The sequence below is a fragment of the Stegodyphus dumicola genome, chromosome 5 (genome assembly GCF_044657685.1).
Source record: "Stegodyphus dumicola isolate Sdum_Otavi_A_Nest chromosome 5, ASM4465768v1".
NCBI classification, from domain to species: domain Eukaryota; kingdom Metazoa; phylum Arthropoda; class Arachnida; order Araneae; family Eresidae; genus Stegodyphus; species Stegodyphus dumicola.
In genome coordinates this window covers 163,583,753-163,606,817 of record NC_140772.1, presented here as the reverse complement: position 1 = coordinate 163,606,817, position 23,065 = coordinate 163,583,753, and the positions used below count along the sequence as shown (strand labels likewise).

Genomic DNA, 23,065 nt, shown 5'->3' with positions numbered 1-23,065 from the left:
AAAGTTGTAGATAAAAGTTGTGTATAGTTGTAGTTTCAGAATTTATTTGTTTCAACTTGATAAATCAATTACAGAATTTGTTCTAAGCTATTCTTTTTGTTCCATTCAGTATCAGACACCCTGTATTGAATCTTTTGCTTATGAAACACTTTCAAAACTTCAGGATTATTTCATATGTGTGTTTATCTTGTATTTGGGCCAAACAAGTTTAGGTTGAACTAGAGAGTTAACTTAGCAAATATGTTAAAGCATAAAGCTTTAACACATTTGCTAAATTATTTTTATTTTGAAATATTTTTATGAACAATATAACCAAGTATGTGTTTTGACTTAAAGAGAAATTTTTGATTGTAAAATAATGGTATATAAAATTTTTCGGTACTGTTCCGTTTTGAGGACCGTAAAAAATTGCAGCGAAAATGTATGCGCAAAAGCGCCAAATCTAGCAAACGCGCCCATTTAACAGCGCGCCAAATCTAGCGTACGCGCTGATTTCAGATTGCGTAAGTTTATATAGTTCTATATTTCTTAAGACGCCATTGAAATACTAGTTTAATTTTTAAATCCTTTTTTGATTTTAAATATTTTTTTAATATCCTGTTGATTTAACAATTTGAGAATTGCCCATGACGAAAAGTCGGCAATAGAATTTTGGGTAAAGTGCAGAATCACCCACTGCTTGACGCGTTTTTAAGAATTGCACATACTCGACATCCATGTGCACATCGACCTATTTTCACTTTAAAAAAAAAATCCCAGAATTGCACAAAAATGGCACTGCGCACACCCTTGGCTTTATCTATGTACACATCGACCTATTTTCACTTAAAAAGAAAAAGAAAATTGACAAAAATCCATTTGTTTTTACCCTTGTAAAAAGCGGCAAACAAATAAGTGAGCGATTTTGCACTTTACTGAGAATATTTTCAAAGAAAAGGCATCATTCATTATAGAAAATTACGTTTGAACAACCAACGAAATGAAATTATGATTTAGCGATAAGTCGGTAGCGAAATAGCGATGCAGGCATCCATTCAGTTATGTTTAGCAATTTTTATATAACTTTTAATAATTATCTGAAATAGTTATTTACTCTTATGCTTCCATTCAGTCATGTTTAGCCTTTTTCATATAAATTACAATAATAAAAAAGTATTATATGAAATTAACCTTTCATCTAGATTAAAATATTCAATGTTACGTAGTTATTTACTATTATACTTCGTTTCTTGCGATAGGGTTGCCGCAATTATTTTTGGCATCACTGGCATCAACAATAGTTTGGCGATTTTTTACGGCCTTCGAAACCGAATAGTACCAATTTTTCTAAGGAAGAAAATTTGTCTGGTTTAAAAAATTTGTTTTAGCATGTACATTTACCTGATTTTTTTTTCCCTTTGGATCTATATATGTATTTATTTACATAGATACCTCTTAATTAAACTAATTGATTGTTTATTGCAGTTAAGATTATCTTTTATATTTGTCTCATCAATTACTAGAAATTATAAGTTATGGATTTTACGCAATAATATTTTTAAGTCAACAACATTTATGCAGGTTACAAAGTGTACTTTGATATTGGGTTATAGTGAAGATTTTATTGACATAATTTAGAAATAAATAATTTTTATCAGTTTTCTCTAGGTGTTTTGTTTTTATTTCTTTTTTATTAGATAGCATTGTATAGAATTCTTTTAAAATTTTTCTTCGAATAAGATGTTTACATGTAAAGTTAACACATGTTCAGATTAAAAAGGTGACTATGTCATACTATTTCATAGAAGTTTCTATTGGGTTGTCTGTGTGTTTAATGTTTGTTACATTTGGATTACATATAAAATAAATATTTCTTTTCACTACACTATTTTAGTCTTTGGAAGTGTACAGTGGATTCTTTCAAAGGTAATACTGGAAATTATGATTCACTTTACTACATTTTTAGGTTCTTACTGTTTATCTGTATCCCCTGAAAAGTATTCATAAGCCAACTCATCAGTTGCCTTATGAATACTTTTCAACTGATGAGTTGCCAACATATAGTTATATGGTAACCCAGGTATGCGTGTGCATGCAAAATATGACTGCCGATTTTCACAGAAGGGCACATTTTCTGTCTTTAGATTCAACTATCTTTCATGTTTTTTATTCTTGTAAAGAATCTTAATTGAACTTTGCCAGCTGATGAGGGGGGGGGGAGCATTGCATTTCTTCAGAAATATTGCATTTTACCAAACTGCAGTGAATGCAAAAATTTACATTCCATGAAGTTTTAAATAATCACATTTTATGAATCAAAATCTGTGGGTTGATGCTGAATTTAAGCAAAAACAGATTGCCGTATATATGGGAAAACAACAGCATATGTAATGCTATGAAATTTGTGTAATTTTGTGATCTTTATTAAAACAAAAACAGATTATTGTGTACATGGCGAGAACCAACAGTGTGCACAGTGCAAACTTGTGTGCAATCCCGAGTTCCTGCAGTTCTTTGATTTTTTTTTAACTAAAATGGATTGCTTGTACATGGGAAGAACAGTGCCAAAAAAATGTTTTGTTATGGACGTTTCTTTGTTTTTTTAAAATTTTGTTAATTGATTGTTGTTTTATGTAATTCATAGTGCACTGCCATTTTTGAAAATGGTTGTTGTCTTTCTAATCTTAGCTTGGTGAAAAATTAATCACCAATGATTGGGGACTTTTTGGGAGGGGGTGCGGATAATAAAAAAATACCCTTTTTTTATTATTTTAGTTACAATCATTAAAATTTTTTACAGATGGATAGCTGTGTTGATTTTTACACATGCAGTAGGATTATATTCGCTTGAAATAAGCTGGAAATGACTCTAGTTACAATCATTATAGTCACAACCTTCTAAGCATTATTAAAAAATAATCCATTCTTGTTTCAGTTTTATATTATTTATAATCTATATTTGTTTTAGTTAGTTATTTTATTTATTTATCAATGTGCCATTTTATCATTTGTTGGTATTTTATTCATCTTCAATAAATTAAATAATTTATCATTTTGATATTGTTGGGCAAGCTGACAACTACTTGATTTTTTGATTCAATGTTTATATTATACAATTATATATGTTTAGTTGGATAGGTAGTTATGTATGTGTGTAAGCATGTACATATGTATGGTGATTCGTTACCATGTGTACAAACTAAAAGACAAGTCGGATTCATATAGTAGTGCAGGGTTGTAAAGGCAATGGTAACACAGTAGAGGGGGTAGTTTGGGAACTGGGAAAACAGTGCAAGCAAAGCGTCATTCGACAACTGCTTGCAGGGGCAGGTTGGGACGTTTCGCAAATGTGAAGTTGGCAGATATGCTTCTTCATGCAGAAGGCACTCCACATGCGAGTGTACAAGCAATGGCTACTCATGGTCCAGGTTTTGAACTTTGTACTGTACTAAAATATTCAGTGTATGAGTCATAGACAGCTTTATTTTTTTTTATTTTTTTTTTTTTTTACAAGCAGCATATAACGCTCTAGAAAGGACAATGTGATAGAAGGGCTGAATATTCAGTGTATGAGTCATAGACTGCTTTAATTTTTTGGCAGCAGAATATAACGTTTGAGGAAGGAGAATGTGAGCATCATGTAAAGATGTATGGAGTAAACCTAGTATTGCGAAAATTATAATGGTTTTTTAACTTATGCTTATTTGTATGCAATTTTTTGTAGAAAGCTTTGTCTATTTTTTTAATGTGTGTTTGTTTTTCTATTTAATTATCTATTTAGTGTATTTTTAGGTAATTTTAAGTTATTGCACTTTTTATGTAATCTTAAACTTGTAGGCACTTTTAACTTTTGTATGTATATTTCATTAGTTTCTTGTAGCAGTGATTCTGAAAATAAATATTTGAATTGTGAAAATATGAAAGAATGGAGAGCAGAAATGACCAGTTGATTATGATTAATGTTAAAATTTCAGATTTGTTATGAAATAAGAACTATTAGTCAGAAAGGCTTTAAGCATGAATACTCATGATATGATGAATATATTTTTGGGAAGGAACATTTTTGTAAACTCTAAATTAATTATGCATCATACATTACCTGATAGAGAAAATGCAACACCATTAAAATTTGGTAGTATAATTATAAATATTACTAGAAATGCCATAAAGCAAATTTCTTATGCTTAATTAGTTGAAACAATCCAGGTGTAAGATCTCTTTTAACATACCAAGGACATGTAACATGAGTACAGTCAAGTAAATTACCACTGAGAGAAAATATGGAAACAGGCACAAGAAATATGCAGCTGAGTGGTTTATATAACTAACCTGAAATGCAAGTGTGTTATGTGATAATTTAACAAGGGTGTCAAAATGGGGACTGTATGAGGCGATAATGTCTTTTAGTAGTTTTATTAAAACTCAACAATAATATACGTGATACATTACTTAGAACCGAAGTTCTCAACCAATGACACCGATACCCCCGTTGAATGATTTCATTCAACAAATAATACAAGAAAATATCAATTTAGTTATAACAACAAATACTTACTTTAAAAAAATACATAACATTCTGTATTGGTTGTAAAACACAGCAATAAACATGTATGATAATGACATTACAATCTACTAAATATATGCTAAATAATACAAAAATATCAAGGTATTACACTATTTCTAAGTTCACAAGAATTCAGCTATTTACATTAAAATAGATAATTTTGTTACTGGTCATTTCAACAGACCATTTGAAGTTCGAACAGGGACTACTCTTATATTGCCATCAGTTCCAGGGAAAACCTCTACAATACGACCAAGGGACCATTTATTAACAGGCAAATGATCCTCCTTTCTCAAAACTATAGAATTAATTTTAACATTATTTTTTTGAAACTGCCACTTGTTTCTTTGTTGGAGGTGATTTAAGTAGTCATTACTCCACTTTTTCCAAAAGCCCTGGATAATTTTGGTAATTTTTTGCCAGCAGCTTAATCTGTTCTCAGGCTTCTCTAGAAGTTCTGGTTCTGGAATCACTGTAATAGGTCTAAAAATTAAAAAATGACCTGGAGTTAGAGCTTCAATACAATCGTCATATGCCGGTAATGGAGTGGTGGGCCTAGAATTTAATATACCTTTTATTTGAAGAGTCACTGTCAGAAATTCTTCATACGTAAGTTTTGTTTTCCCTATGACATGTTTAAGGTGATATTTAAATTATCTGACTCCTGCCTCCCAAAGTCCTCCAAAATTGGGAGCTCTAAGAGGCAAAAAGTTCCATTTTACTTCTTCAGAAGTCAAGTAATTTCCTAAAGATTCATCTGGGTTCTTGGCAAGATTATACAATTTAGTCAATTCTCTACTAGCACCAACAAAATTCGTTGCATTGTCAGAAAATATAATCGAGCTTCTATCCCTACGAGAGAAGAATCTTTTTAATGCAGCAATGAAGGCATCAGATGACAAATCTGATACTAATTCAAAATGTACTGCCTTAGTGACAAAGCAAACAAAAATAGCAACATATATCTTTTGAAACTGTCCCTTTCGTTGAAGTTTATATAATATGGGCCGCAAAAATTGATCCCTGTGCAATTAAAGGGTGCACTTATTTTCACCCGCTCCTGAGGAAGATGTCCCATTTTTTGCTCAACTAGAATTGATTTTGCCCTTCTGCAAACTACACAATTGTGCACAATTTGTTGTGCCAGTTTCCGACCTCTAAGAGGCCAAAACTTTTGTCTGACAGAATTCAACAATGTTTGTGGACCTATATGCAGATATTTCTTATGGTAATGTTCCATTACTAAATTAATAAACTGATGATTAGCTGGTAGAATAATGGGATGCTTCTGTGTGAAATTTAAATTAGCATTTTGCAAATGTCCCCCTACTCTTAGCAACTGATTTTCATCAAAAAATGGATTCAATGATTTCAAACAACTTTTTCCTGTAACCTGACATGTCTCCTTCAGGTTTTTAATATCCTCCAAAAATATTTCACTTTGAGTTACCTGAATCAGATACAACTCTGCCCCATTGACTTCCTCTACTGATAAAATTCCCCTTCTTTTTTCTTGGTTCTGACAGTTATAAAGGAACCTGAAAATATAACTTACAATATGCAATAATTTAGTATAGTTATTTGTAATATTTAGAACATTATAAAATAGGTCATTAGTTAATGGTTCGACTAGAAAGTTTTGCAAATGAGTTGAATTAAAGTCAAGTTGAGAGTCATTATTCACTGAAATAGTTTGATTGGATATCTGCTTTAGTTCCTTGTGGTAAATCTCATCTAAATCTGACTGAGACACAGTTAGGGACAAATCAACTATTTCTGTTCTTAAGAATGAAGGTCCATTCCATCAAAGTTTAAGATGTTCAATTTCATCTGGGCTAACACCTCTTGAAATCAAATAAGCAGGCTTTTCTTCTGACTTCACATATCGCCATTGAAACTCGTGTGTAAGTTGCTGAATTTTGGCAACTCAGTTAGCTACAAATGTCTTTAACACATGTGGACAATTTTGAATCCATGCAAGAACTACAGATGAGTCACACCACATATATATCTTATCTAAATTGAAGTGCCTTTACCTTATTCATTAACTGCGATAGTAACACTGCACCGCAGAGTTCAAGTCTTGGGATAGAAATTGATTTTAACGGCACGATTCTTGATTTACTGCACAAAAGAACTACTGAACTGGAACCCGATTGCAATATACATTTGATATAAATGCATGCTCCATAAGCTAATTCTGAAGCATCAGAAAATCCATGCAATTCAAATTTAACAGCATTGCTAGACAAAATTTTTCAATTAATAATTACACCATTAATTTTAGGCATCGACGTGATGAAATTCTTCCATTCATGAGATTCTCTTTCAGGAAGCACATCATTCCAGCCAATTTTTAGAAGCCAGAGCTTCTGCATAAAAATGTTGGCTTTCATAATAACTGGTCCAATTAAACCGAGTTGATCAAATATTCGAGCGATAGCTGATAAAGTATGTCTTTTAGTATAAATTTGTAGTTACGTTGAATGTGAAAGCATCTGAATCTGGATTCCATAAAATACCTAACGCCTTCGTTTCATTTTTCATTTCATTGGAAGACGAATAATCTTCAGCCTTAGTTTAACATTAATCAGCAATTTCCTGTGATTAGCAAACCATTTATGAAGCTTCATGCCTCCTTGACTTAAGAGATTCACTAACTGATTTTGCAGTTCTTTAGTTTTTTCTAAATCTTCTGCTTCAAGATTTTTATATGATGATAGAACATCATCCATATAAAAATCTTGAAGTGTGACTGATACAGCTAAAGGGAATTCCTTTCCTTCATCTTCAGCTAACTGTCGTAGGACTCTAGTAGCAAGGAAAGGGGCACTAGTAGTGCCATATGTAACAGTATTCAGCTGATATGTCTTGATTTCTTCTTGGGAATTTTTCTTCCAAAGAATTCCTTGAAATTTCCTCTGGTCTGAATCTATTAAAATTTGACCATACATTTTCTGTATATCAGCAATGAATGCAAAAGTATGTTTCCTGGACCTTATCATGATGGAAAACAAATCTTCCTGTACTATGCCACCATTCAGTAAATGCTCATTTAAAGATGTACCACTTGATGTCTTCGCAGAAGCGTCAAATACCACTCGCAGTTTTGTTGAACTCTTGTCTGGACGATATATTCCATGATGCAGAATATAATATGATGGTTCCAAATTTACATCTTTGTGTATTTCTTCCATATGGCCTAAAGCTTCGTATTCCTTGAGAAAATCTTGATACAAGGATAGTAATTTTGGTTCCTTCAGCAGTTTACTCCGTAACGAATTTAATCTCTCTAACGCGGTATCTTTAGAATTTCCTAGACGTAAATGTCCTTCGCTCTTCATAGGCATCTGGACCACATACCTTCCATTTTCATCTCTAGAATGTGTGATTAAGAAATGATTTTCGCATAATAATTCTTCCGCACTCTTCACAGGTTTATCTTCGTCTATCCTTTCAATTTCCCAAAAATTCTTTATGCTTTGATTTAAATCGTCCAATTCTTGGATTAACCCACAATATGCTGAATCTTGTTTCGTAATGCTATCAATTTTACCGCTGATAATATAGCCAAATACAGAATTTTGAAGCATAAGACCAGAGTTTTTCAAGTTTTCGCATTTTAATAAATCAAAAAAGATTTCAGCACCTATTAGCAGATCAATCCTTCAAGGTCTGTAAAATTCAGAATCAGCAAGTTGAACAGAATTCAAATTTCCTAAGGATGTAATATCCAATTTCTGGGTAGGCGTAATATTAGTTATTTTAGGCACTATTAAAAATTCAAGTTTCTGTAATATTCTTCTTCTTTATTAAGGATAGTGGCATTAAGTTTTTGTTTTATATTGAAGGTTCTATCATTTAAGCAAGCAACCGAAACATTAATTTTTCTCGCAATCTAAACAAAGTCTGGTTGAACATTCAACAGTCATGAAGTTACACATCGAACCGCTGTCAATGATTGCTCTGCAAGGACCAAGTTCACCATCTCTGTTCCTGATGTAAATTACAGCTGTCACCAGCAAAACAGTTTTGAAATTCTTTCGGGCGTAGGAGGCGGTAAGCGAAGACATCTGAGAAGCTACTTCCGGTCAGCGGGGATCTGGAGCGCGGGAATCCTTCTGAATTTCTTTTTGCGCTTTGACGGCAAATGTTTTCCGCTCAGGAAAATGCAACAGGCTATGGTGGCGTGAATTGCATAAACTGCACGAACTGTTTGATTTGCATTCAGTCATCTTATGTGATGGTTTAAGGCAATTAATACAAAGATCAATTTTTTTTAGTCTCAAAGCGCTTGTTTACAGCTAAATTTTTAAATTCATCATACATATAAATTTCATGCATTGATTTACATAATTTGCAATTGTTGGTCGAAGTTCGCTTTGAATTAACTAAAAATCCCTTTGCCTTGATATTAGGAGTGAAAGACTTGAAATTTGGATTGGTAATTTTACTTATGTTTTCAAGAACCTGACATCTTTTTTCAAGAAATGCGATAAAGTCTGCCCAGTTAGGAGGCTCAGTAGTGTTCAAACTCATTTCGAATAATTTATGAGTTTCCTTATCTAATTTAGGGAGAATTAACTTTATCAGTATGAGATCCGAAAACGTATGCCTTTCAATGCTTAAGAGCTCTAAAATTTCGCGAAATATTATTCACTAACTTTCTGAGCTCGACCGGTGATTCATGATTTATTTTTTCCATGTTTATAATGGAGTTAATGTGTCTGTCAACAATTAAGCGCTTATTTTCAAAGCGATTTTCTAATGCTTTATATAATGACTGAAAGGATTCGTTTTCTGTTTCAATCTGTTTTGCTACACGTCGTAGAGATGATTTCAAATAATAAAGCTTCTCAACTTTTGATAAGTGAGAATTGTTAGAAATTATGCTATTAAATTGAATTTTAAAATTGTTCCAATCCTCATATTGGCTAGAAAGTGTTGGCAAAGGTATATCCGGTAATTTAATTCTGCTCCCAGTATCTTTAACAGTTGAATAATTCTGACTTTCTAGTATTGGTTGCTGTCTTAAGTTCTTAACAGTCTATGCACTCATGTTTTCAAAAGAATTTTTTTTTTCTTTATACTGTTCTGTTCTATTAATTTCATCTTCCAAATCATCAATCGCAATAACTTTTTCTATTTCGCTGTCTACTAAATATAAGGCTTGCTCTTTAGCTATTAACTGAGCAAGTAGTTCAATAACCTCACTGTTTGGATTTGAATGTTCAGTTTCGATTTGGATTTTATCTAATACCTTCGTAGTAATAGTTCGCAAAGAAGGCCTTTTTTTCTTTATTTTTTCTATTTCCATATTGAATAGTCAAACAAAACAAATTTTCAGACAGTTCAAAATTTAAAGCAATATATAAATTAAACAAATGCAATGACTCGAATGCTTAAATTATACAGTTCTTAACTGAAAACAGTAGAATCAAAGTTCACTTACCCATTTTTCTCAGGATAATGACAAACTGATCACTATATAACGATATCCAAAGACAAAGAATTCTCAAGAAAACGAACGTTCATCCATATCCAGTGAAACAGTGAATTCTTAACGAAACTAAAGTTCTACATACAATCTTCACGAGCCAGTTCCAAGCTCCGGCTCGACTTGCCGTGTCGTTTGTGTCGAAATGTGGACTGTATGAGGCGATAATGTCTTTTAGTAGTTTTATTAAAACTCAACAATAATATACGTGATACATTACTGAGAACCGAAGTTCTCGATCAATGACACCGATACGACTTGGTGTCTGGCGACGAACGAACTCGCAATTTTCCCGCCTAGTTGGGGACATTCAGCTTGAATTGTAAGATCGCCAAGTTTGGCGCAATTACAGTTAAAGGCAGCAACAAAAGGCAAGGAAATGAAATGTCAAAATAAGCCAACAGATAGTAACTTTATTACAATGGGAAACTCATCTTTCAATACAATGGGAAACCCATCTTTCAAACTGTTTCTTATCACATGTATTTGAAGAGGTGGCTTAGTTGGTTTCGAAAATCAGATATTTTCCAACGGAATTTCATCCTTGCCCTACAAACAGTTAATTTGCCCTTTCATAATATCATACACCCCTATGTGCATATACATTTTGCAAAAGATTTGGAAATAATGAATTGAACGAAGAAACGGAAATCATGCCAGGGGTATTGGTATGTCTAACCAGACATCAAGATGCTTGAATTGACAAATTCTAAGGGCATGCCTTGGTGAACCCACAAAGTACAATTGCCAATATTGTGTGGAATTTTCAGAGAGATTTGGATGCTGCAGTATCAGCTAGAATAGCTGATATTGCTTCAGATGATTGCTTCTAGATGATTCATCAAAAAGCCTTGCAGTCATACCATCCTGTATGAAGATTACCATTGATACAAGCCACTGGCATCAACAATTGAAACAGAACCTCTTAGACAGCTAAATGGCTCAGTGTAGTGTACAGCAGTGAGTCATGCTTCTGTTTCACCAATCATATTCATTAAATAAGAATCTGGAGATGAGGAAGAGATAATTCCATTCTTGCTATAACTTTTGATGCCATACTGCTTAAATAATGCAGCATCAGGATTTGAGACTCCATCATCATGGATAGCCAGTCACTGCTGGTTCACGTAATAGGCGCAATGATAGGTGCATGAAGGGCTGTAACCAGTTTCACTATATCTTCAGTGGGTGGAAAATTCTATTTTGCAGCAAGATAACCTGACCACATACAAATAAGCTAAGCTCTTTGGAGTATCCAGATACTACCTTGGCCACCAAATTATCCAAATTTCGCACTAATTAAGAATATGTGGCATATAACTGGTTGTTGTAGGCATGATCTCTCCTGATGTCAGTCAAATTGGGGAGAATGGTTGAAAACATACTGTCATCCATTGCTCTGGACACTATATGCATGCTGATTTCATCTGTACTTCAAGGGGTTGCTTCTTGTATTACCACAAGAGGGTAATCCTACTTCCTACTCATAACTTTGTTATATTTTATCTCTGTATTGTATTATCTTTTTTAAAATTAAAATCATTTATTCATTCTCGGTTTTCACCACATTCTACTGCATTTTCTCTTTCAGGTAGTGTACTCCTCAAACATTTGTGATCAAAGAAAAAGTATAGAATGCGTTTGTGTGAAAAGTCTGGATTGTGCTATCACAGTGTCTCTGTTATTAAAGAACATGTTTGTTCTTGTAAAATCATTTTGTCAGAGTGAAAGCTGTTATATAACCGTTCTTGAAAATTCTACAGCATTGAAGAAGTTAAAATCTGATCCAGTATCCACAAATAGTTGTATGAAATAACAAAATTTGAAGAAATCGCTGTGTGAACATAACCAATGGATGAAAACCTCTAAGTAGTGTGCTAGTGGAAGATGTAGCTAGAGGGTTATTAGGAAAACAGTAATGCTCTTAGATTTAGTATTGTGTATAGCCTTAAATGATCATTAGCTGCAAGTACATTAACTTGAAATTTTGAAACATATTCTAAAATGTTATACAGTACAAAATCTGAAATTTGACGTCCAATATCTGGGATGATCTAATGTGCAGACCTCTTGCCCATAGTTCAAAAAATTAATGTAAATAATAATAAAGCTCCATACAAAGGTCTATAAATAGAGAATATAATAATCAATAAAAGGCAGGTGTTGATTTTTTACTGGACTAAACTGAGATTCCTGCAGGCCACTTTCAGACACCCACTGGCTAGGGACTCGCACCAGGGCAAATGACAACACATTGATTAACATGATCATACTTTTGGTTCTTAGTGATTGTAGGGGCAGGGTTAGCATTTTTTCAATCTACCCTAAACAATAACTGATTAATAATAATGAAAAATTATGCCCTAAACAATAATAGCTCTGATGTTGCCTTGTCTACATGTCATCTAACTAGATCATTATTTATTATTTTTGGTTTTATCATCACATGACAATTGCAGCTTGAGCATGCAGTGATATATATATATATATAAAAGTAATATATAAAATTATATATATAAATATTATTATATAAAGAGCATGCTAATCTATTATGTTGATATTACATTTGGCAAGGATTACTGACTTCAGCCAAGGCCATCTTGATGGGAGAAGGCCGAATCCAAAGGGGTTCTCCCCTGATGTGACGTCACAAGCGAGGGCAATCGTACTAAAGCCTCTTCAAACGGTATGAGCATAAACAGAGTGTATGATTAAACTAGAAGTTATGTAGCATTAACTATTCCTGAACTATAGTAAATTTAATTTTTATCAAAAAAAATGTATCGAAAGTTAAGTTTATTTACTAGCTCACTTTAATGTTTTCCTTGAATTAATTCTGTTTGACCTGTACTTCTTAAAAGTTAGTTCGCGATACAAAACAAACACTTTTATGATGGAGATTCCTCCCCTATTTTTGTTCATGTTTGTTACATATGCCATAATGCTCATGTTAAATATTATAACAATCCAGTAAATTGCTCTTGTATTATTTCATTTTCAAACTATGTATCAAACACAAAATCTTGTAATTTTTTATTAGAATAATTTCTCTTTCTAAATTAGACAATAATAAAGTTCTTGAAAGTTAAAAAATATTGAGCTCGAGCTTGTACATATATTTTGTACATTCACTAAGCTTAAAAAGGGTAATAATTATAGTCTACAGCATATTAGTTTTATATAGCATTAAATAATTCACTGTAATTCCTTTTCCTTTAGTTATTATTTAATTAAGGTGATTGAATTTTTACAGATGCTGCGAAAATGTAGCGTTCCAGGATGCAAGTCAAATTACTTAGACAAATGAACAGCATATTACAACTTTTAAGCTCCCCAAAGATGAACTACTATGTAAAACATGCATTAGTAAAATTAATAGGAAAGACTCTGTACCAGGATCATGTGCTTGTGTGTGCATTTTGATGAACGTTTCATCATAAGAGACATTAAAGTAACATGACCTAATGAGACAGTATTAACACTTCAAAGAAAAGTGTCGGTTTTATCAAAATATTACATATCCAACTAATTTTTTACGGTCAACCTAAATATTTATCTTGTCCTTTACCACAAAAGTGAAAGATGCCAGAAGACAAGAGAAATAAAGGAGTGTGAAATTAATTTTTAAAAAATTGTGAGCTGCAGACAACATTACCACCTTTTCAGAATTTTTTGAATATAAACTTTACAGCAATAAATTATCAATGAAATGGGCAATAATGAAAGCATCTGAATATATACTTTTTTGCATATTGAGAAGGAATATTGCCCAGCAGTGACTGTGTCATTTAAAGTCTAACATGATTTAACTGTTTCAGTTCTTCGTGAAGGTTAAATATAACAAATATGTTTTAATGGCTTTTGGGAAAAGATATGCTATGTAATAAATGGTCAAAATTTTAAAAACCTCAAAAATAGTCGAAGAAATGCTTGATTTGGTAACTGAAACTCTTCAGAAGTGTTCTGAAAATACATCAGAACAGATTATGATATAGCGATTAAATTTTTTAGGGAAACGATTTCATTATTGAAAGCTAAACGCCCAACCTACACAACTGAAATGATGACATGAACTTGCACATTATTTTATGGTAGTAATATGTGTTATTCTCGAATATGAGAAAGCTCCTTCTTGATTTTACGGCATCCTTCCTACTTAAAAAAGTTAACATTAAATGCTATGTACTTAAGAGATAGATACTTTGCATTTAACCCCAGACAACAAGGTTAACCCTTGTTGTCTGTTTAACCCCAAAACAACAAGGTTAAATGCAAATTATTTATCTCAGAAATCTTCACAACTACAAAATCATGAACAGGTTGGGAATCTCATACTTGATGAGATTTGTATTAAATTTAATATTACTAAACTGTAAAGTTGAAGGCTCTTCAAAAATCTTCTACAATTCAAACCATTATGATTTCTTCAATCTTATCTTCAAATAAAAAAGTTGTTGCGTTGCACTGTTTTCTGTCCATAATCTCAAGCCAAATGATTTAAAAATTCAGACTTTACAGGTGTCAAAATTTTTTCATGATTGTGGCTTCGAGGTTGTTTCCATAATTTCCGACAACTATGTTAATCATAAATGCTATGCAATGATGATGTGGTTTCTGCTATTGAAAATGAATTTTATTTGGGAAAATTTTTTTTTTACTATTTGATTTAGTTTATTTGATTAGGAATAATAGGTTGAACCAAACTGAAACCAATCAAACCATCTTTTAATGGTACAGATAATAAGCTGTATTATGCAAGTCTATTCCATTTGAAAAAAATTATATACAGTCAAAATTCGTTAATCCGGACTCGTCGGGACTTCGGCGATTCCGGATTATCGATTTTTCCGGATTATAGATCATCAGTTTAAATCTTGTAAGATGGCATGCAGAAATTCTAAAATTAAAAATATGAAACCGTAATTTATGAAATAAAGAACAATTATGGTACAAGGGTATCAAAATTTGCAAAAAGAAAAAGCTTAATATTTATTTGTTTACTTAAATAAACATTTCTTTCAATGTAAGTTGTTTAAGTTTTGCTTCGTTTCATGTGATAATACTTTCTCTTTAATTCTATTAAACAGACATAATTTCTTGTTCAGTTACAAAGTTCCGCTGTTCAAGTCCTATAATTGCTGTGTCAAAAACACCGACTAATTTGTCAATCGAAATTTTTTCGTTTTCAATAACCTCTGTTACTTTTCTTCGCTATCGGAAGCGAATTATAATGACGAGGAACTTGTTTTAAATCATATCAAAGACGGAGCATATCGAGATGAAATACTACATTTGGTAAGGAATTATAAGCCAAATAAAATAAAAACATCTGATCTTCAATTATAAGCCAAATAAAATAAAAACATCTGCCCTGAAGATAAGGATAGTGCTGACAGATCAACTTCCAATTCATTACGCGCCCGCCGCGCGGCGTTCCCCCCGCCGAGCAGCGTGAAATTGATAAACAGATTTCGGATTTCAAAACATACTTTCGCTTTAGATCCTTTACATACTATTAACAAATATATATCGGAAATTCTATTTGATATAATCGAAAGTTTAAGCTTACTTTTATAAAATTGCTCTTACAATCTGCAAAAAATAATAAGCCGGATCCAATTCGAAAATTAAGGAACAAAGCAATCATCAAAATTAACTAAAATAGATAATTTTAGCTTATACGTCCATTATACATAAAACGCGCACGCGAAAACGTATTCTGCACTTGCGCACACTCATATGCGCAGTCGTAAAAGGTCTTACGCGCACGCGTAAACGCCTATGCGCATGTGTCAACGCGGGGCATGCGCAGAAAGTTTTTAGTTTTGAGGTCCGGATTATAGATCATTCCGAATTATGGCTGTCCGAATTAACGACTTTTGACTGTACTATAGAGCAGCACCATTCTATACAAATAGCTCAAGCACTTTCGAAAAAAAGTATTATATTCAACCTCTTTAGAAAGGCAAAATGTTTTTACCGCAGTTAAACATTTTGATGTAAAGACTGTTGTAGCACTGCAGGGTTTCCCTTAGTTCAAATAACCAATTATTGAAATTTTTGATGATAATGATCATTTTAAAAAACAAGCAAAACCCCGGAAATTGAAAAATCAATGCTTATTAATGCATTAATTTAATATTAGTAATCTGGAGTATCTTGTTGAAGACATTTCGGTGAGTATTTAAATTTGTGAAACAAATGTTTGGTTATGAAAATGAGTATTTCTTAATTGCTGTAAAATTTTACATTGAGCATCTTTCTATATGTGTCTATGCATAACAAATGCAAAAAGAATCAATATGTCAAAATCTATGTGTAAATCAAATAATGAAGAAATGGAATTATGGAAATGCATTTATATCGCTATGTTCCCAGATTAACTCTTTGAAATCCAGGCCCTTCGCTAAGCTGTATCCTCAAAATACCCGAACCGCCCGAAATACTTTTCCAATTTCACAGCAATTTCCTCCCCTCCCCGTCCATTAACGCAGAAAATAGGTGTGAAGATTTCCAATGACATCCTTTGTACTTTCTAACAAAGATTCCATTAGCCTTTGACCCCATTCTTTATAAAACTATTCTGAAGGTCAAATCAACAAGCCTTTCTGGCTTTGTTATAATAACTACTGAGATTTTGTTTATTTCCGTTATTTTTATAGGAAGGAATAAATTGTTTAAAAATAAATACAATCCTTAAATTTTTAAACTGCTCTTTTATTGCTGTTTAAAGCTTAAAAGCACTCTGTACCACAAAAGAATCAACAACGAAATGTCACGATCAACCAAAAGATAAAAAAAAAACTGAGGACAAGCTGTCTGCAGTAAACTAATACAATACATTTGGGGAAAGTGCACCTGCTACTACATACCTTAGGGGGAGGGAAGAAAAGAAGATTACAATCTCGGCCGTTTTCGGGCGGTTCTGGTTGTTTCAATGTAGGGCCATAGCGGGCGGATTGAATGTGAAGGAGTTAATTTAAAAGTAACATATTTTTATCTTAAAATTATAATATTAACAATTAAATGTAAATATTGATAAATATTGCATCTACGAGATGCAGAACTCTCTCTTGAATGTCAATCTTTTGATTTAGTGGGACATATTAATATTTGCAACTCTCGAATTTTTTGGTATAATTTTTTAGGCGAGACAGCAAAAACATAGTTTCTTGTAGTGCTTGGAAATAAGTGAAAATATTTAGTTTTAAATGCTAGTCACACCGTGGTTAAAAATTTGATATAATATTTATTTTAATTAGTTTAAAACTATTTGAGTTTGCAATGTTTAATGCTATTAAACTGCATATAATGGTATGTAACCAATAATATAGTATTGTAAAGCATGCTATTGATTAGCAAGCAAAAATTAATATTATTTGAGAAACTCTCCTAAGATGCAATCCCATTGTCTAATTATAGAAGATTAGTAATCCATTCTTTAGGTATTTTTGTAAAATATTGCTGATAGGAAGATAAGAATATATTTGTTTCTCATTACTACCCGGGAAAAAGAAAGCGCGCTCACCCAAGATCATTTTGGCTGACTGCCCTTGGGTATGACGTCACCAAACGTTAGCTTCGGCCTTCTCCCATCAAGATGGCCTTGCTTCAGCTAACTGCTAACTCTGCTATTAAGTGTTGAGTGCATTGACGAGGAGAAATTTAACAGAAACTCCTTTCCATATGCACAAAATAGATTTAGTAAATGATGTGCATAACCCAAAAGATTGCATTTAGTGCTGTCTGAATTGAGAATAATTGATTTCTTATTCATATATAAGCCCAGTATCAGTATCACTAAAATTTGGGTAAAATTTTTAGAATTAAGAGAAGCACTGAGTGAAAAAAAGTTAAGGGATGACGAAATCTTTAGAATTTAGGGAATGCCTGGGATGCAAAATTTCTAGAATTTAGGAAAGAGCTTGGTAGCAGAATTTAAGACCCGGACAACCTGTGCCAGGCCCCAAAATGCCTAGCACCGACCTTAAGTATATGTGGGAATTTATTTATTTGAGACTCAGATAAGCCTTAAGTAATTGTGAAAAATAAGTGTCAAGTATAATAAATAACTAATATAATTCAGATTTACCTTTGTCAGCATGTGGTAGAAGTAAGTCAAAGTTTAAAAGAACACCATGTCTTTAATTGCCAGTATTGCATAGGGACTCTAGCTAAGCTTTATTATGATCATTATTGCTGTGAAAGTATTCAGATGTTGCACACAAAAAGTGAATTTTTTAAAGAAATGTGGAGGAATAGTAATAAATGAAGATGTTTTTCATTGTGAAGACAATGTTTGAATCAGCATTCAAATAACGGATGGCGAAATGTGTAATATGGTTTTAAATCCAGATAATATCTCTATTTGTAGTGAAGAAAGTGAAGAGAAAGAAAACATTTTGACGAAAATTTAGTGGATATTCTCGATGCGGCAATAATAGCAATGGAACTTTGTAGCTGGACAACAAATTATGTCTATCTATATAGTTAAAGACAAAGTATTAGTGCAAGGGGGGGGAAAGGCAAATTAAAGAACTTTGAAAAAAAATGTGTAATAGCAAATGTTTAAAGCAAACAAGTAAATATTGAGCAGGCTTTTGTAAATTCTGGTTCCCTTAAAGTCATAAATGCATATTTTTTGTTGTTGTATGTGTATATATTCATTGTCTCCTAAGTTTTATAAGCTGTTCATCTGAAATTCCTTTTTATTATAATGTTTCATTTCTTTTTATTTACTATGCTAGTGAAATAAGTTTTTATTAAAGTCAAAAGTCGTTAATCCGGACTCGTCGGGACTTCGGCGATTCCGGATTATCGATTTTTCCGGATTATAGATCATCAGTTTAAATCTGGTAAAATGGCATGCAGAAATTATAAAATTAAAAATATGAAACCGTAATTTACGAAATAAAGAACAATTATGATCTAAAGGGTATCAAAATTTACGACAAAAAAGCTTAATATTTATTTGTTTACTTAAATAAACATTTCTTTCAATGTAAGTTGTTTAAGTTGCTTCATTTTTTATGTGATAATACATTCTCTTTAATTCTATAAACAGACATAATTTCTTGTTCAGTTACAAAGTCCTATAATTGCTGTGTCGAGAATACCGACTAATTTGTCAATCGAAATTTTTTCGTTTTCAATAACCTCTGTTACTTTCTTCGCTATCGGAAGCGAATTATAATGACGAGGCATTTGATTTAAATCATATCAAAGACGAGATGAAATACTACATTGAGTAAGCAATTATACTAAATACTAATAAAGAAAATTAGAAAAAGGTGAAAGCTTAACTTGATTCAAACTGTAAAGTTAATATGCATGTAGAATACAGTTTAAAGTATCACAAAACATATTAGAAAAAATACTACAAAAACAATAACAAAGCAGCGGTAAATGGAAAATTAGCCTAATTTAAATATCTCCATGGACTTTTCAAGAGAAATACATGGTGAGCTTCGAACTCTGCTAATTCCAGAACGCGTTTTGTCAAACAGGAAGCAAATTGAGATTAATCGTCAAAAAAATTTTTATTTATTAAAAAGATCCAAATATTAATTAAAACCAAGTCTCAATTTCTCTGTTTCATTTCCCGATGCATCCGCTGTTAATAAGTACATGAGAAATACTGTAATAAAAACTATACAAGCAAACCTGGTAAGACAAATTTACAGCATTAAAATAAATAGCGAATTGCTATTAGTCAACATATTTACAATTTTTTTATGGGTGAACCTTCTTAGTTTGAAGAGTTATAACTTTAAAAAGGAAGTAAGAGCAATTATTTTTTTAATAAAGATAATAAATGATTCAAATTGGGTCAGTTTATGAACAAAATTTATAACAACAAAATGATGAAATTTAAAAACATACCTGAATTCAAGACTTCTTTCTGCGAAAAATGACAGAAAGAGGTAGTTGTAAGAAGGAGGATTACAGATTGAAAAAAGATAAGAATTAAACTCACCAATTAGGTGAGACGACGCAAAGGGGAAATAAATGCTATAAATTTGCCTTACCAGGCTTGCTTGTATAGTTTTTCTTGCACAAATTAAGTATTTCTCATGTATTTGTTAACAGCGGACACATTGGTAAATGAAACAGAGAAATTGAGACATGGTTATCTCTACATATAATAAAAGAAAGAGTCTGTCTGTGTGTCTTTCGTTCGTGCTGTGCGTAAGCTATTAGACTAACGGCTACGAAATTTGGTACATAGGTGCACCTAGACAACAGCCAGTGCACCTCGAAGCGATTTTTTCGAAATTCGAATTAGAATTTTTTTTATTTCATGTTTTGTGACAAAATCGCGTCATTTTGAGACATAACGGGCTGTAGGAAAGCGAGATTTTAATCTACACACTCCATTTTCACATCGTGATGAGACGTAAGCACTTAGCTATTTTACGAAATTAAAAAGAATTTCGTGTTTCAATAAATCGATTAAATACAAATTTATTTAACAAAGTGAGCTTAACACCTTTTCAACCAGACTTTTTTCTAAAAAAGTTTATTTTTAAAAATGCACAGTTTATTTTTCTTTGATTTTTGGACATGTTAAACTTTCATCCTTGCGACTGCTTTTGAAAAAAGAATTTTGGAAAAATGATAATATTTTGTATTTTTAAAAATTTTTTTAAATGAAGCTTCCGAGTACACTTCTCACATCTCACATCTTTAAAAATGTGATTTTGGCAACAATTTTTCTTTCTTGTTGTTGTTGATCGATTTTTGATGAAATCGCAATCATTTTGAATAGTTTTATTCTTTTAGAAATATGGGTTTGGCAACAATTTTTCATCGTATTTCTTATGTCACTGTTTTTAAAAGATTGGCATATTTCATTGTTATTTTTTTATATATATACAGTCAAAAGCCGTTAATCCGGACTCGTCGGGACTTCGACGATTCCGGATTATAGATCATCAGTTTAAATCTGGTAAAATGGCATGCAGAAATTACAAATTAAAAATATGAAACCGTAATTTACGAAATAAAGAACAATTATGATCTAAAGTAAATCAAAATTTACAAAAAAAAAAAAAAAAAAAAAAAGCTTGATATTTATTTGTTTATTAAACATTTCTTTCAATGTAAGTTGTTTAAGTTGCTTCGTTTTTTATGTTATAATACATTCTCTTTAATTCTATAAACAGACATAATTTCTTGTTCAGTTACAAAGTTCCGCTGTTCAAGTCCTATAATTGCTGTGTCGAGAATACCGACTAATTTGTCAATCGAAATTTTTTCGTTTTCAATAACCTCTGTTACTTTCTTCGCTATCGGAAGCGAATTATAATGACGAGGCATTTGATTTAAATCATATCAAAGACGAGATGAAATACTACATTGAGTAAGCAATTATAAGCCAAATAAAATAAAAACATCTGCTCTTAAGATAAGGATAGTGCTGACAGATCAACTTCCAATTCAATGCACGACGCCGCCGCCGCGTTAAAGATAAACAAACTTTAAAGTTTAGGTAAACTTCATCCATTTTTTGCAGCAATTCCACTTTTTGTTTAATGGACTCCGAAAGATACTTTCGCTTTGTATATCCTTTACATATTAGTAAATATATATCGGAAATTCTATTTGACATAATCGAAAGTTGAAGCTTACTTTTATAAAATTGCTCTAACAGTCTGCAAAAAATAATAATCCGGATCCAATTCGAAGATTAAGGAACAACGCAATCTGCAACATTAACTGAAATAGATAATTTTAGCTTAGCTTATCCCATCCGTTATACATTAAACGCGTATTCGTAAACGTATTTTGCGCACGCAAATTAGCAGCGGTAAAGGTCTTACGCGCATGCGTCAACGCGACGCATGCGCAGAAAGTTTGTAGCTTTGAGGTCCGGATTATGGGTGTCCGAATTAATAACTTTTGACTGTACTTATTATTTTTTCAAAAGTATTCATTAAATCTTCACTGCCCATTTTGTAAATTCAAATCACATATCTTCCATAAATATTAATTAAATCTTTTATTTATGTAAAAGAGAGAAATTAAATCTTTTTCTATAGGTTTTTTTACTTCTTACATTTTTCCATATATTTATTGAAAGCGAAATTAAATCAAATCAGCATTCTTTATGTGATTAAAAAAGTAGTCATAGAAACTGTTGTAAATGATTATATCTTATGTTCATAGAAATTAAGATTTTTTTTAAATCAGTTGATATTTTTAGTTTTAATTACTTTGAGCTGCAATTTTTCTACCTTTCAGAAGTTTATTTCTAAAAACATATAATCTTATGTTTTCAAATTTATCAGTGTACCATTGCGTAAGAATACTGGTGTTTCTGTACAACAATTATTTATTATATTATTTCATTTAGAAATTAATACTTATTCAATTTGGAACCATTTATATAAAGTTAATTAGAGATTTGTTTTAATTTTGTTATTAATTAGTTAATTATTTTTCAGGTCTCATGCTTTGTGGAAATGAAACAATGATGTTATCAAAGCATAAATATGTATGCGAGCTCTGTTCGCATACTACATCAGTTACAAGCCATTATTAGAGACACTTACATGTACACTGCTCAAAAAAAAAAATGGGACAGTCCTATATCTCCCGATCTACTGGGCCGATTGACAAAATTCAAATTGCGTTCTTCATGTCTCGAAAGCGCGACTTAGGATATATATTAGATTTATATATAGCACTATTCTAACATAGGTATTTTGACACAAAATCGGACTTTTTCTGAAATAACATACCAATTTTTTTACATATTTCGATTCTACGACTCAAATTACGCCTAAATATGAAATTTTGTAAAATTTGGAGTGAAATTTACGGAGAAATTCACAAATTTATGTTGGCACTTTTTTGTCAGTTTGCGCCAAGAATACTTCACTTGGCGAACTTCTTAATATATGGCAACCTAGGTTTCCTTTCCCGTGAGAGGAAAAAAAGTCACCATCGTTTCTTTTTTCCAAATAATATTCTTTCTATTATATTTTTAATTATAACTTATTATTTTAAGTAATTTTTTCTTT

General features: G+C 31.9%; 1 protein-coding gene across 3 annotated transcripts in view; it reads left to right on the top strand.

The window, feature by feature from the left end:
- The window catches only part of LOC146997316 (uncharacterized), a 49,853-nt gene that overhangs the window by 11,208 nt on the left and 15,580 nt on the right, over positions 1–23,065 (top strand). The window contains exons 3-5 of one of the 3 annotated variants that reach the window (XM_085817331.1): positions 1,874–1,905; positions 12,615–12,726; positions 13,294–14,540. In XM_085817331.1, the coding sequence (XP_085673457.1) occupies positions 1,874–1,905; positions 12,615–12,726; positions 13,294–13,347 (198 nt within the window). In that variant the 3' untranslated portion in view covers positions 13,348–14,540. The other 2 variants (XM_085817329.1, XM_085817330.1) reach the window with 2 other exon arrangements.